At 42.7% G+C, this 13209-nt stretch overlaps 1 protein-coding gene across 1 annotated transcript in view; it reads right to left on the bottom strand.

Moving 5' to 3' along the window:
* LOC309553960 (chromaffin granule amine transporter-like) overlaps nucleotides 1-13209 on the bottom strand; it is a 67767-nt gene that overhangs the window by 17667 nt on the left and 36891 nt on the right. Inside the window, exons 8-10 of the mRNA XM_082255471.1 lie at nucleotides 12022-12065; nucleotides 11885-11945; nucleotides 11625-11720 (exon numbers count right to left, since the gene is read on the bottom strand). Coding sequence (XP_082111597.1) covers nucleotides 11625-11720; nucleotides 11885-11945; nucleotides 12022-12065 — 201 coding nt within the window. The remainder of the gene's footprint in view (nucleotides 1-11624; nucleotides 11721-11884; nucleotides 11946-12021; nucleotides 12066-13209) is intronic.

The following is a 13209-nucleotide window of genomic DNA, read 5'->3' on the forward strand; positions in this document are numbered from 1 at the left end:
ACCTCTACCGTAAACCCACCGCGGGAAATACAATATTGCACGGATCAAGCTTTCATCCCACCCCTCTACTTAGATCAATTCCCACCAGTCAATACTTGAGGTTAAGACGAAATTGTTCAGACCTCAAACTATTCCAAGCGGCCGCTGACGCCCTCCAAAAACGTCTACTACGTAGGGGCTATTCTAAGAAATCGCTCAAACAAGCTTACCAACGTGCCCTTAATAGTGACAGAGACATACTACTAGCCCCAAAAACATCAGTAGGCTCCAAAAAGGAAGATATCATAAGGATTATAACACCCTATAATCAGCAACACCAAAAAATTAGACGCATTGTCTCCAAACACTGGCACTTGCTGGCCTCGGACCCTATATTGGGCCAACATGTATCAGATACACCTAATTTTACCTATAAAAGGGCCCCAGCTTTACGAGACAAAATAGTCCGTAGTGAGTTCCGCGATACTGTCACGTCCACTTGTTGCAAATACAGAGGGACATACATCTGCGGCAGTTGTAAATACTGTGGCTATATGTTCACACAAAAATCCCCCATATTACCGAATGGAGATGTCCATCGACCTAAGCATTTTGCCAATTGTCGTACGATAGGCGTGGTTTATCTCCTGCTTTGTTCTTGCCAGTGCTTTTACATTGGTAAGACCAAGCAGGAGTTTTGGCAACGCGCATACCGCCATCTTCTAAGCATGAGGAAAGCAGACCCTGAGCTTCCTTTAGGTAGACATGTGGCTACTGTACATGCCGGCAAAATGCCTAAGGTTAAGTTTTTGATTCTCGACCGAGTCCACCCAGCCCCTAGAGGAGGGGACTGGAATAAGTCCCTCCTCCAACTTGAGCTAAAATGGATATATTGTCTTAGGGCCACTGAGCCCCCAGGACTTAATGGATCTTTATCATTCAAGCCCTTTCTCGAGGGTTTTAACTCTGGAGGAATGGAGATTTAATTCCCCCCACCCAAACCAGACGGCCATTCACCCCCAATCATATTTTAGGGCCTTCCCATAACATCATACTAGTCCCAATATCCATATACCTATATGCTTTACTGCTCTGGCCTTAATATGTTTTGTACTGTATGATATTATGTCAACATGCTAATTTTCCTTTTTTCTTTGTATAATAATTATATAACAAAATTAATTTCTTCTGTTACAATTATGCTTAAATATATGTACATGTTTCGATACTTGTTGTATTGTCATTGACATAAGTTGTATGTATGTTCCTTTTCCCTGTATGTTGATCTTGTCATTTTGTATTCCAGTGTCTGTAACCTGTTTACATCTGTGGGTCGTGTCCTTGCTGATATTTACATTCAAGAACTACAACCTTCAATCATGCCTAATCAATATAGTAATGCATTCCTTTTTTGCAACTTTTTCTAATTAATTTGGTTTGTAGATTCCTCCCAGCAATTTATGTTGACTCCGGGCGTTGCCCCTTCTCTAATGTGCGTCCCGGCACGGGGAGACATATACCGCGTTATCGCGGTAGCCTGGTCCTATTCTCCATCTTCTGTGCCCTTTGCGGTTCAGCTCGGACCAATCGGCAGCCTTAGTGCATCTGCACTTCCGGCTCTGACCCCCGTGTCGGTGGAGCGCAGATGCCGATCCCGCCCACGTCGCGTCAGGGGTGACGCATGGTGTTTGTGGGCGGGCTCGGCACCGGCGTTCCGGGAAGCCCTTCCCTTGAGGCCAGCTGTGTCACGTCTTGCACTAATTAACTAGCACTTTTATAGTGCACCTCTCGCAACACACAGCCAGCGCATTTACTTGCTGGCTGTGGTGCTGAGAGGACGCTGTTTGCCTTACTACCATCTACATTCAGGTACCAACTTTATACATGTTAATCAGTTCTCCAAAAAATCTCTATATTTCTTTCTGATCGGCTTCGCTGTTCTAGCTATATTCTATTGCAATTTTATTGCCCACTTTATATTGGGCTACCTTTTTGGTATATATTTTTATGTCATTATGCTCTTTATATACTTACTATATCACTTATAGATATACAGCTATTTTATATGCCGACACTTATCAGCCTCTCTCTTGCTTATTTTGCTACATATATCAATGTACTTAGCTCTGATCTGTCCATTTTTCAGACCGGCGCTACCTACACCTTTGCCACTCACCTACGCTTAAAAGGCTATCTCTGGCCTCTCCCAATTAAGGACTTCAGACGTCCATTGATTGGGGGCTGCACACCTGATGTCAACAGCGGCTGGTTCATTGGCTAGAATAATCATTTACCATCTTACTCATTGCATTTTTGACTGCAAGGACACTCGCACCCACCAGATGCTTTTAACCGTGCAGGCTACCTGAGCACAGTTATTTTTTCAACCCTGTAAGTACTCGTTATTATTGTTATCATAATAACTGTATAAAACTCTATAAAGTTATGTTGGAATATCTTCCTTCCTTAAAAAACCTCCAAAATTTATGGTTTTTGTATTATTTATACTTTTTTATTCATTAGAGTACCGTTTGAACCCCTCCCCTGAAGAAGAAGCAAAATCTTCCCTTTGGCTTCGAAACATGTTGGGTTTTAGTTCAGACTACTACGGTTGATATATCTGTCTCTCCTCTGCCTGTACTGTTTTTAATCATTATTTGTGTTTACAATAAAATTTATATTTTTTCAATACTCTTTTCATATAATTTTCTACATAGTATATATTTTATGTGCCTATAAAGTCCCACAAGGGGAACCCCACTTTCTTTGTCCAAATACTAGGGATGTGGCACACATAAAGCGCTAGGCTGAAGCACCCCATTCATCTCTTTTGGATAACGGCATTGCCACTCCCTGAGTGTGAAACTGTCCATAAACTTTTTTTTTTTTTATTTCAGGCACTTGACTTAATGCAAAAAATCTAACAGAATCCTCCATCCACACTATACAGTATGGCTGGATGAATCTCCAACTGTACCTACTATATCTTGTATACCCAAACAATACATGCATCTAAATGGAAGCTGCTATTTGATAAAAAATGTTTTGAGGTCAACAACACAACTATCAGTACCTGGTATTAGGTGCCAGGGTGCTAGGTGTGATCCTGAACTCTGACTTTTCTTTTTGGCCCGAAATCCAATTAGTGTCCAAATTTTGCCACCTTGACCTTCGTAAAATTTCCAAAGTTCTCCCCTTTTTAACCAACAACGTAATCAAGTTACTAAATCAGGTCCTTGTTATCTCTCATCTAGACTATTTAAATTCCCTCCTTGTTGGCCTACCTTTTATATAGGCTATCCCAGAATGCTGCTGCCAGTTTTATCCACCGTACCAACAGCTCAGTGTCTGCCACCTCTCTCTGCTCAATCTCTCCGCTGACTTCGACTGCTCAACAAATAAAACTCAAAATACTAACAACATCATACAAAGCCATCCACAACTGTACTGCAAGCCACATCAGCAACCTCGAATAAAAATAACCCCCAAACTGTCCTCTTCACTCTTACCAAAATCTCCTGCTCTCTAGCCCCCTCATCACCACCTCCCATGTTCACCTTCGGGACTTCCCCAGAGCCTTTCCTGTCTTCTTGAACTCGCGACCCCAACCTATAGCTATCTGCTTCTCTGTCCAACTTTAGATGATTCCTGAAAATCTCATCACTCACATTTATTAGCTTTGGTATCACTTGAACCTAATTTTTAATTGTAAGTTCTCAGGAGCAGGGCCCTCCTAACCCTACTGAATTGTATTGCAACTGTACTTTCTCTCTTTTTTTTTGTAAAGAGCTGTGTAAACTGTTGGTGCTATATAAATCCTGTATGGTAATGATTATTATCAGCCTGTTACTTCTTACACTGCTCATTCACAGGCAGGGGGAAGCACAAGACCAGTAGGTATTACTTAACTGTAAGAGAGAATATATCCCTTGTCCTGCTAGACAGGACTGCGCTGTGTGTCAGGGCCTTGTAAAGCTCAGGAATAAATTTAAATCCTTTGGCAAAAAAAAAATAAAAGGCTTCCATATATTGAATTTTTTACTTGTATATTTAACAGTTTGCGTGGAGTTTAGCTTTAGGTCATTTGGAATTGAGGAAGCAGAATGAACCTGCTGGACAAAGCTCTAAATATACTCAGTGCACCCATATCTGCGACTACATTTGGGGAAAGAAATTAAAGCAAAGTATTCTCTTGTAAATTGTTCACCTGAAACGATTTTGAAATTTTGCCACCTAGTAGATTCTCTCTAACAGATAAAGGATTTCAGGTAAAATATTTGTTTTTAATAACATTTCATCTACCCATCCAGGAAAATGTTTGTTTGGACCACACTTCTAAATTTTTCCTGAATGAGGAAGTAAGGGGTAGACAATTGAGTGAGAAAAGTTTTGGTGTCATGGACTTGCAATAGAGCTTGGCGAGCTTACCTGTACCTTCATGTCTGTATTAGAGGTCAGACTGCATTTCTGGATCCTTTTTATCACCTCTACTTCCTGTTCCTGTCCCGCCCAGGTCCAGAAATCCTCATCGCCTGCAGGGGCAGGATTCTTTTTTGTCGCCAAGAAGGATGGTACCTTGAGACCCTGCATTGATTATCGAGGCTTAAACCCTGTTACTATTAAGAACCGATACCCCTTACCCTTAATATCTGAACTATTCAATAGATTGAAGGGTGCCTCCATTTTCACCAAGTTAGATCTCAGAGGGGCATAAAACCTCATTCGAATTTGTGAAGGTGATGAATGGAAGACGGCGTTTAACACTCGGGTGTAATGTTCTGGTACCTTTGGGTACCCTAATTACTCTTTCATAAGTGTATGCGCCCCACCATTCTCTTTTGGTAAGGTGCGCATACACCTTTAAGACTGATGCTGTCATCACTGAGCGCCGGACTGGATGGCTATTTAGATCGCCGGCTCTCACTCACATGTGTTCGTTCAAACTGCTTTGTGCCTTGATGCTAACCTGTCTTACCTCGCTGTCGGAACCACGCTGCGCTGATCCCTGTATCCCGCTACCGGATCATCCGCTCTTGCCGAACCTCTCCTCTGCTACATTGCTATTAGTGATAAGTACCCCACAGGGGAAACCTCTATAACCTTCATACTAAAGCTTACACTATCTAGCTCTGCATACTAAGGACTATTACTACATCTGCATTATCTAAGATTGCTAGCTCTTGAGCCTACTACCACCTGTTCTTGCACTGGGTTGATCTCTCTTGTATGTCCACCTGCTACTCTGTCATCTGCTACCATACATGATTGCTAAACCTATCTGCATCCCATCTGCTACTATCTTACTTTCAAGAACATTTCCTTTCAAGTGTCTGTCATCTACCATCTCTACCCAATCTGTCTCTTCAGCCTATCATCACTGTGTTACTATATACATAAGTCACTCTAGGAAACATCTTACTGAGTGTGTGTATTTACTTGCTGAATTGAAATCATCCACACATGATGAGTCATTGGGAGTTGGGATTGGTGTCTCAGCGTTTCTCTACATGACTACTGAAGTGGAATATTTCTGCAGCTGAAAATCCACATCATACATAAAACGCAGGAGCGTTACATCGGGACAGTCACTACGAATACCTAGTCATGCCTTTTGGGCTGTGCAATGCCCCAGCTGTGTTTCAAAACTTTGTCAATGAGATCTTCAGGGACCTGCTGTACCAGTTTGTTGTCATCTATCTGGATGACATTCTGATCTTTTCGGAAAATCTGCATGTCCATAGAAACCATGTCCACACTGTACTCCAACGCCTTCGAGAGAATAATCTCTATGCCAAGCTGGAGAAATGTTCCTTTGAATGTTCTGAGGTCCTATTTCTAGGATGCTTTGTCTCAAGTTTGGGCCTTCGTATGGATCCTGGGAAGGTCTTAGCCATTACCAACTGGCCCCTTCCTGCTAGTCTTAAGGCCACACAGCGCTTTCAGGGCTTCACAAATTACTATAGGCAGTTCATAAGGAATTACTCTTCCATTGCTGCACCTATCATTGCCTTGACCAAGAAGGGTGCTAATGCCAAAGTCTGGCCCCCCCGAAGTGGTCGCTGCATTTCATGATCTGAAACAGGCCTTTGTCTCCGGGCCTCTCTTGAGGAGACCTAATCCTGGGGATGCATTCTTTATTGAAGTGGACGCTTCTTCAGTGGGAGTGGGAGCTGTTCTTCTTCAACTCTTTGAACTTTTGAAGAAACGTCAACCATGTGCGTTTTTTCCAAAAAATTTTCTCAGGCAGAGAGAAATTATGCCATCGGCGACCGGGAACTTCTCGCAATCAAATTGGCGCTGGAAGAGTGGCGTCATCTTTTGGAAGGTTCTCCTCACCCCATAACGATCTTCACCAATCACAAGAATTTACAGTACCTACAGAATGCTAAACGTTTGAATCCCAGACAGGCCTGGTGGAGTCTTTTCTTTTACCGTTTTAATTTCACGATTACGTACAAACCTGGTTCCTGTAACAGTCGGGCTGATGCACTTTCTAGGTCCTTTGACACTTTGGACAAGGACTCCACTCCTGAACCTGACCTGATCATCCCCACTTCATGCATTATTGCCCATTCTACCACCCTGGACTCGAAGATTCCTTCTGGTAAGACCTTTGTCCCCACTAAGCTAAGAACTAAGATTCTTTGTTGGGGGCATGATTCCAAGGTGACAGGCCACGCAGGGTTTCTCCGCTCCTTCTTGCTCATCAGCCGTCACTACTGGTGGCCTAATCTCCGCTCGGAGGTCAAAGACTATGTCAAGGCTTGTCATGTCTGTGCTCAGTCTAAATCCTCCACACAAGCTCGTGCTGGTCTCCTCATGCCTTTGCCCATTCCTAAGGAACCCTGGGCTCATATTGCCATGGATTTTATCACCGATCTCCCATTGTCGGACGGTAATACAGTCATTTGGGTGATAGTCGATCGGTTTTCCAAGATGGCTCATTTTGTTCCTCTTCCTGGTCTACCTTCTGCTCTTGCCTTGGTTCCCAATTTTATTCGAGAAATTTTCCGCCTCCATGGGGTTCCTTCTCACATTGTTTCTGACAGGGGCGTTCAATTTACGTCTCGTTTCTGGAGGGACTTTTGTAAATCCCTCAATATTGCCTTGGATTTTTCCTCTTCTTACCATCCTCAATCTAATGGGCAGACGGAGAGGGTTAATCAGGAGTTAGAAGTTTTTCTTCGCACCTTAGTCTCCGCTCATCATGACGATTGGTCCTCTCTACTTCCGTGGGCGGAATTTTCACATAACAATCATGTAAATACCAGTTCGCAGAAAACACCCTTCTTCGCAGTTCATGGAAGACATCCTCAACTTCCGCTTCCCATGGCCTGTTCTCCGGATATCCCAGCGTTGGCTTCAGCTCAGGAGTCCTTCAATTCTATCTGGAGTGACATTCATGATTCCCTCCGGGCAGCTGCCGACAAATTCAAAGGCTTTGCTGACCGCCGCAGGCGTAAACCACCTTCTCTTCAGCCAGGGGACAAAGTTTGGCTCTCCACCAGGAACATCAAGCTTCGAGTGACTTCCCTGAAGTTTGCGCCAAGATTCATTGGTCCATATACCATAATTTCTAAACTGAATCCGGTTTGTTTTAAACTTCAGATCCCCAAAAGCCTCAGAATTGCTAACTCCTTCCATGTTTCCCTTCTGAAGCCTTTAGTCCTCAATAATTTTTCTCGTCCTTTCCCTACCATGGCACCGGTCTCTGAGGATAATCAGGAATATGAGGTCAGTCAAGTTCTGGATTCCCAACTCTGTAGAGGCGTTCTTCAGTACCTTGTTAATTGGAAAGGCTTTAGTCCTGAGGAGAGGTCTTGGGTTCCTGCATCGGAGGTCTTTGCACCTCGTCTATTAAGAAGGTTTCATCTGAGGTGTCCCTCTAAACCTGGGCCCAGGCGGGGTAGGGGGAGGCCTCGTAAGGGGGGGGGGGTACTGTCATGGACTTGCAATAGAGCTTGGCGAGCTTACCTGTACCTTCACGTCTGTATTAGAGGTCAGACTGCATTTCTGGATCCTTTTTATCACCTCTACTTCCTGTTCCTGTCCCTCCCAGGTCATCACTTGGGGAATCTTGGGTTCACGTTCTGGTCCATCTGCAGCAGTCTGCTATAGGGTTCACTACCTTGCGCTGCGCCCCTGCCTCCAACAGGGTGCAGTTTGGTAAGTCATTTGTTAGCTGAATCGCCATGTAGCGGATATGAGTGATGCCCATTTAAAAGCAAATTTAGCTTTGTAGTAAAGTACCAGAAAGGTTAAAACAAAAGGCCTCTTCTTTCTGGTAGCTTGGAAATTAGACAGAGCCCTATATAATATAAATTCACCCTTCAAATTTGGGGTGGTTATGTCTGAGTGACTGATAAAAGAAAAGAAGATAATCTGCATAGGTGGAAACCTTGTGACATGTCTGCCCAATCTCCATCCCCAAGATATTAGAATTTGCCCAGATATGCCTGAAAAAGTGTCCAAATGTCAGAATGAAAATAAGCGGTGACAAAGGACATCTTTGTCCCATTCCTACTTGTAAATGGGGATAAAAGGACTCCATTGGCTCTAACCTGTGCTGAAGGTGTCGTGTGCAATGTCCCAATTAATGCCTGCACTGGTGGTCCTAGACCAACAGCCTCCAAAGTAAGTTCAATAAAAGACCAATTTTCCTTTCAAAGGCCTATAGATTCTCTCTAAACAGTGTCTCACTAATAACTATTTTCCAAGAACATTATCGTTTTTAACAGAAGGAAAATAACCTTATCCTTAGAATTGTTTTAAAGTGGAAAATTCAAGACAAAATAGACCACTCTTTAGTCCATTCGAACTGTGCCTTGATATAACTTCTAATAAGGCTTATTCTCCAGAGAACTGGAGCCTGAGACAGTGCAGGAAATTCTAGGAACGTTAACAAGATTAGGAGATGGCAAAACTTTTCCCTTGTTTTTTAGTAATATGTATTTGTTAGAGAGGATGAAATACAAACTAATATAAGAACTGGTATAAGGAAATGGTTAAGTGCGTCAGTGCTTTTATAAGCATTCACGTCTTGTGTCATATTATCATACCATGCTTACCCTGAGGAGAATTCTCTTTTAGGTCGTTAATGTCTCTCTAATAAGATTTACTAGACTGGATTTTGATTAAGTGGCTTGATTTCCAGAAGGACCTTAATGTGATGCTGAACAGTCACTGTTCTACATCTGCACAAGATGAAACAGTCATATATGCAACAGCCACCTGGAAATTCTGTTTGCTTGCTAAACTGTGACCCAAGACAATGGCAATGTTATATATACAGAGAATATATATATATATATATATATATATATATCTCAAAAGTGAGTACACCCCCTCACATTTTTGTAAAAATGTTATTATACCTTTTCATGTGACAACACTGAAGAAATTACACTTTGCTATAATGTAAAATAACCCACACAGCCAATAATGTAATGAGTAAACATGTTCGAATTGGGGCCAAAGTGTCAATATTTTGTGTGGCCACCATTATTTTTCAGTACTGCCTTAACCCTCTTGGGAATGGAGTTCACCAGAGCTTCACAGGTTGCCACTGGAGTCCTCTTCCACTCCTCCATGACGACATCACAGAGCTGATGGATGTTAGAGACCTTGCGCTCCACAACTTTCCGTTTGAGAATGCCCCACAGATGCTCAATAGGGTTTAGGTCTGGCGACATGCTTGTCCAGTCCATCACCTTTACCCTCAGCTTCTTTAGCAAGGCAGTGGTTGTCTTGGAGATGTGTTTGGGGTCTTTATCATATTGGAATACTGCCCTGCGTCCCAGTCTCCAAAGGGAGGGGATCATGCTCTGCTTCAGTATGTCACAGTACATGTTGATATTCATGGTTCTCTTAATGAACTGTAGCTCCCCAGTGTCGGCAGCATTCATGCAGCCCCAGACCATGACACTCCCACCACCATGCTTGACTGTAGCCAAGACACTCTTGTCTTTGTACTCCTCACGTGGGTGCCGCCACAAACGCTTGGCAACATCTGAACCAAATAAATTTATCTTGGTCTCATCAGACCACAGAACATGGTTCCAGTAATCCATGTCCCTAGCCTGCTTGTCTTCAGCAAACTGTTTGCGGGCTTTCTTGTGCATCATCTTTAGAAGAGGCTTCCTTCTGGGATTACAGCCATGCAGATCAATTTGATGCAGTGTGTGGCGTATGGTCCGAGCACTGACAGACTGACCCCCCACCCCTTCAACCTCTGCGGCAATGCTGGTAGCATTCATATGTCTATTTCCCCACGACAACCTCTGGATATGACGCTGAGCACGTGCACTCAATCTCTTTGGTTGACCATGGCGAGGCCTGTTCTGAGTGGAACCTGTCCTGTTAAACAGCTGGATGGTCTTGACCACCGTGCTGCAGCTCAGTTTCAGGGTCTTGGCAATCTTTTTATAGCCTAGGCCATCTTTATGTAGAGCAACAATTCTTTTTTTCAGATTCTCAGAGAGTTCTTTGCCATGAAATGCCATATTGAACTTCCAGTGACTAGTATCAGAGAGTGAGAGCAAATTTAACACACCTGCTCCCCATTCACACCTGAGACCTTGTAACACTAACGAGTCACATGACACCAGGGAGAGAAAATGGCTAATTGGGCCCAATTATGACATTTTCACTTAGGGGTCTACTCACTTTTGTTGCCAGCGGTTTAGACATTAATGGCTGTGTGTTGAGTTATTTTAAGGGGACTGTTAAAAAGCTGTACACTCACTACTTTACATTGTAGCAAAGTGTCATTTCTTCAGTGTTGTCACATACAAAGATGTAAAAAAATATTTACAAAAATGTGAGGGGTGTGCTCACTTCTGTGAGATGTAAATTGTACCTATTGTACGTAAAATACAATAATGTACATTATATCAATATCCTTTACTCATAATGCATTTTTCTACAGTTTGAATAAAATGAAAAAACAGGCAAAATTAAGAGTATGTAAAGCAATACGTAAAAATGATATGCAATACATCTCTGCAATAACTTTATGTTTACCCAGCATTTCCAAGCAAATAGATACCTGTTAATATTCTAGAAATCTGGAGACCTAATTTACTGTTAGAGCTGACAACTCAGTGCCTCATCTGTACTAAAATACCAAGCAGTGTTGCCAGCCCTGTCTAGTTATTTTCTACTGGACTACAGAACATCTCCCTCTCTCTTTATCTGCATAGTATAAGAGGGGAAGGGGGGGCTGATAACACTGCTTGGGATTTCAGTGAAGTGGAGACAGTGTTGTCAGCTCGAACAGGAAGTAAGGAACTCTCCAGTTTTCTGGCAGAATCAACAGTTATTTTTCAGTATTTACAGTGGTCTTAAAGAGACAAAATATGGGTAAATATTCATTCATTGCACACGTTCTGCACATTTGCACATTTTCTTTCCTATTTTGCCTAGCGCAAATCTGACAACACAACAGTTTACACAACAGTTGTGTTCCAGTCAGGTGATGACCATGTTATGTGTACAGATTTGATTACCCTAACAAAATCTCATGAAGGTGTTATTTCTTGCCTGCACAATCCTTCAGCTGGGATAATTTTAGAAAATGATAAATATATAGTTCCCAAAAATGGGAGTGTGCAGCATCACTCTGTAATTTGTACTGGGACAGGTACCTAGTTGCCAGTTCGGGGAGCACATGGTTTCCATCATCCAAATAGGCAAGGTGGGCTCCATTACTCCAATAGCCATATTTGCAATACAGAGAGACCCTGTGAAGAAAAATAGAACACCATGAGCTGTCTTTAGTTTGTTGGTAACATTTTATCAGTCAACCCAACTGCTCTTTAGAAAACTTAATAGTAAAGTATTTCACCACTTTTTGGGCTCCTTTTTATATAGCTGTGGGGGTGGGAGAGAGAGATATATAACGTACCTGCAGCAACCAAGATATAAGGGTCTTTGAGGAGTGTAAGATATGAAGTTGGTGCAATGGTCTAAAGAATAAAACACAATATATTAGAAGCAGGCATAGCAGTGAGTACCCATCTCTCTCCCTTTACTGACACTCACCCCTGGGGAAAACTTAGAAGGCTTCAGAAAAAATAGCTGGAGAGCTGTGGACAGAAAGGGAGACAGCAGAAGATTAAAAAGGGAGGATAAGGTGGTAAAGCTATTAATATGGCGCAGTGCATTGTGATTTTTTTTTTTTATTGCACCCTAATGCATTACTACAATGGAGGGCAAGGCCTCCTTCCCCTTGGCAGTGCCTGTTGCGTCTTGTGGTGAAGTTGGTGTTGCCACCTTTTCTTCAAGCCAAAAACACTTTAGCGGTGCAGGGCATTTTTTTTTTCTTGTAGATTACACTAGAGTATTATAAAAGACCTGGGACACCTTTGGGTTGGCCCATGGATAGTAGTAATGCAGCACGCGTAATGCATCGTGGTGAACAGTGCATGTGGCAAAATTGCTCTTGCTGACATCATTGCCCCGCCCCCCAGTGATGCCGAATCTGCCCCCAGACAGCCAACCACAGCTCCCAGATGGAAACAGATTTGTATCGGGCTTGGTTACTTGGGGAGCCACAGCCCTGTCTGAATAATGTGCCCTGGTTTTAGGCGGACTGAAACCCGGACACATGATTCAAAACTCAGACTGTCCGGATGAATCCTGGACAGGTGGCAACCCTAGGTGCAGTGCATAAAAAAGGTACATTTACATTTTTGTTTCCGTTGGCAGTAAATGGGATATCTTACTGCATGCATTAATGCTTGCTTGTTGATGCACTGCAATGCCCACTTAAGTGTGAATTGGCCCTTTACACACCCCCTGATCATGTGAATTATGACAAATTAAAGCACAAAAAGGATTAATTAAACCCATTTTGGCTTTTTGACCCCTTCATTTCTTATTTTTTATATATATTCTGTAGAGATTTAACGTACTTAAATGGGTTGAAGGGTCACAATTAATTTACCGAGTTTAAAAATGGATGAAGCATTTAGTGCAATGTGAATATTATTTAGTAATTAAATAGTACTTCTAAGTACCGTATATACTCGAGTATAAGCCGACCCGAGTATAAGCCGAGGCCCCTACTTTTACCATAAAAAGATGGGAAAAATGATTGACTCGAGTATAAGCCTAGGATGAGAATGCAGGGCAGCGGGCATGGTACAGGAGAATGCAGGGCGGCGGGCATGGTACAGGAGAATGCAGGGTACTGGCATGTTACAGGAGAATGCAGGGTACTGGCATGGT

The sequence above is a fragment of the Pelophylax lessonae genome (assembly GCF_965119305.1).
Source record: "Pelophylax lessonae genome assembly, chromosome: 4".
Taxonomy (NCBI): domain Eukaryota; kingdom Metazoa; phylum Chordata; class Amphibia; order Anura; family Ranidae; genus Pelophylax; species Pelophylax lessonae.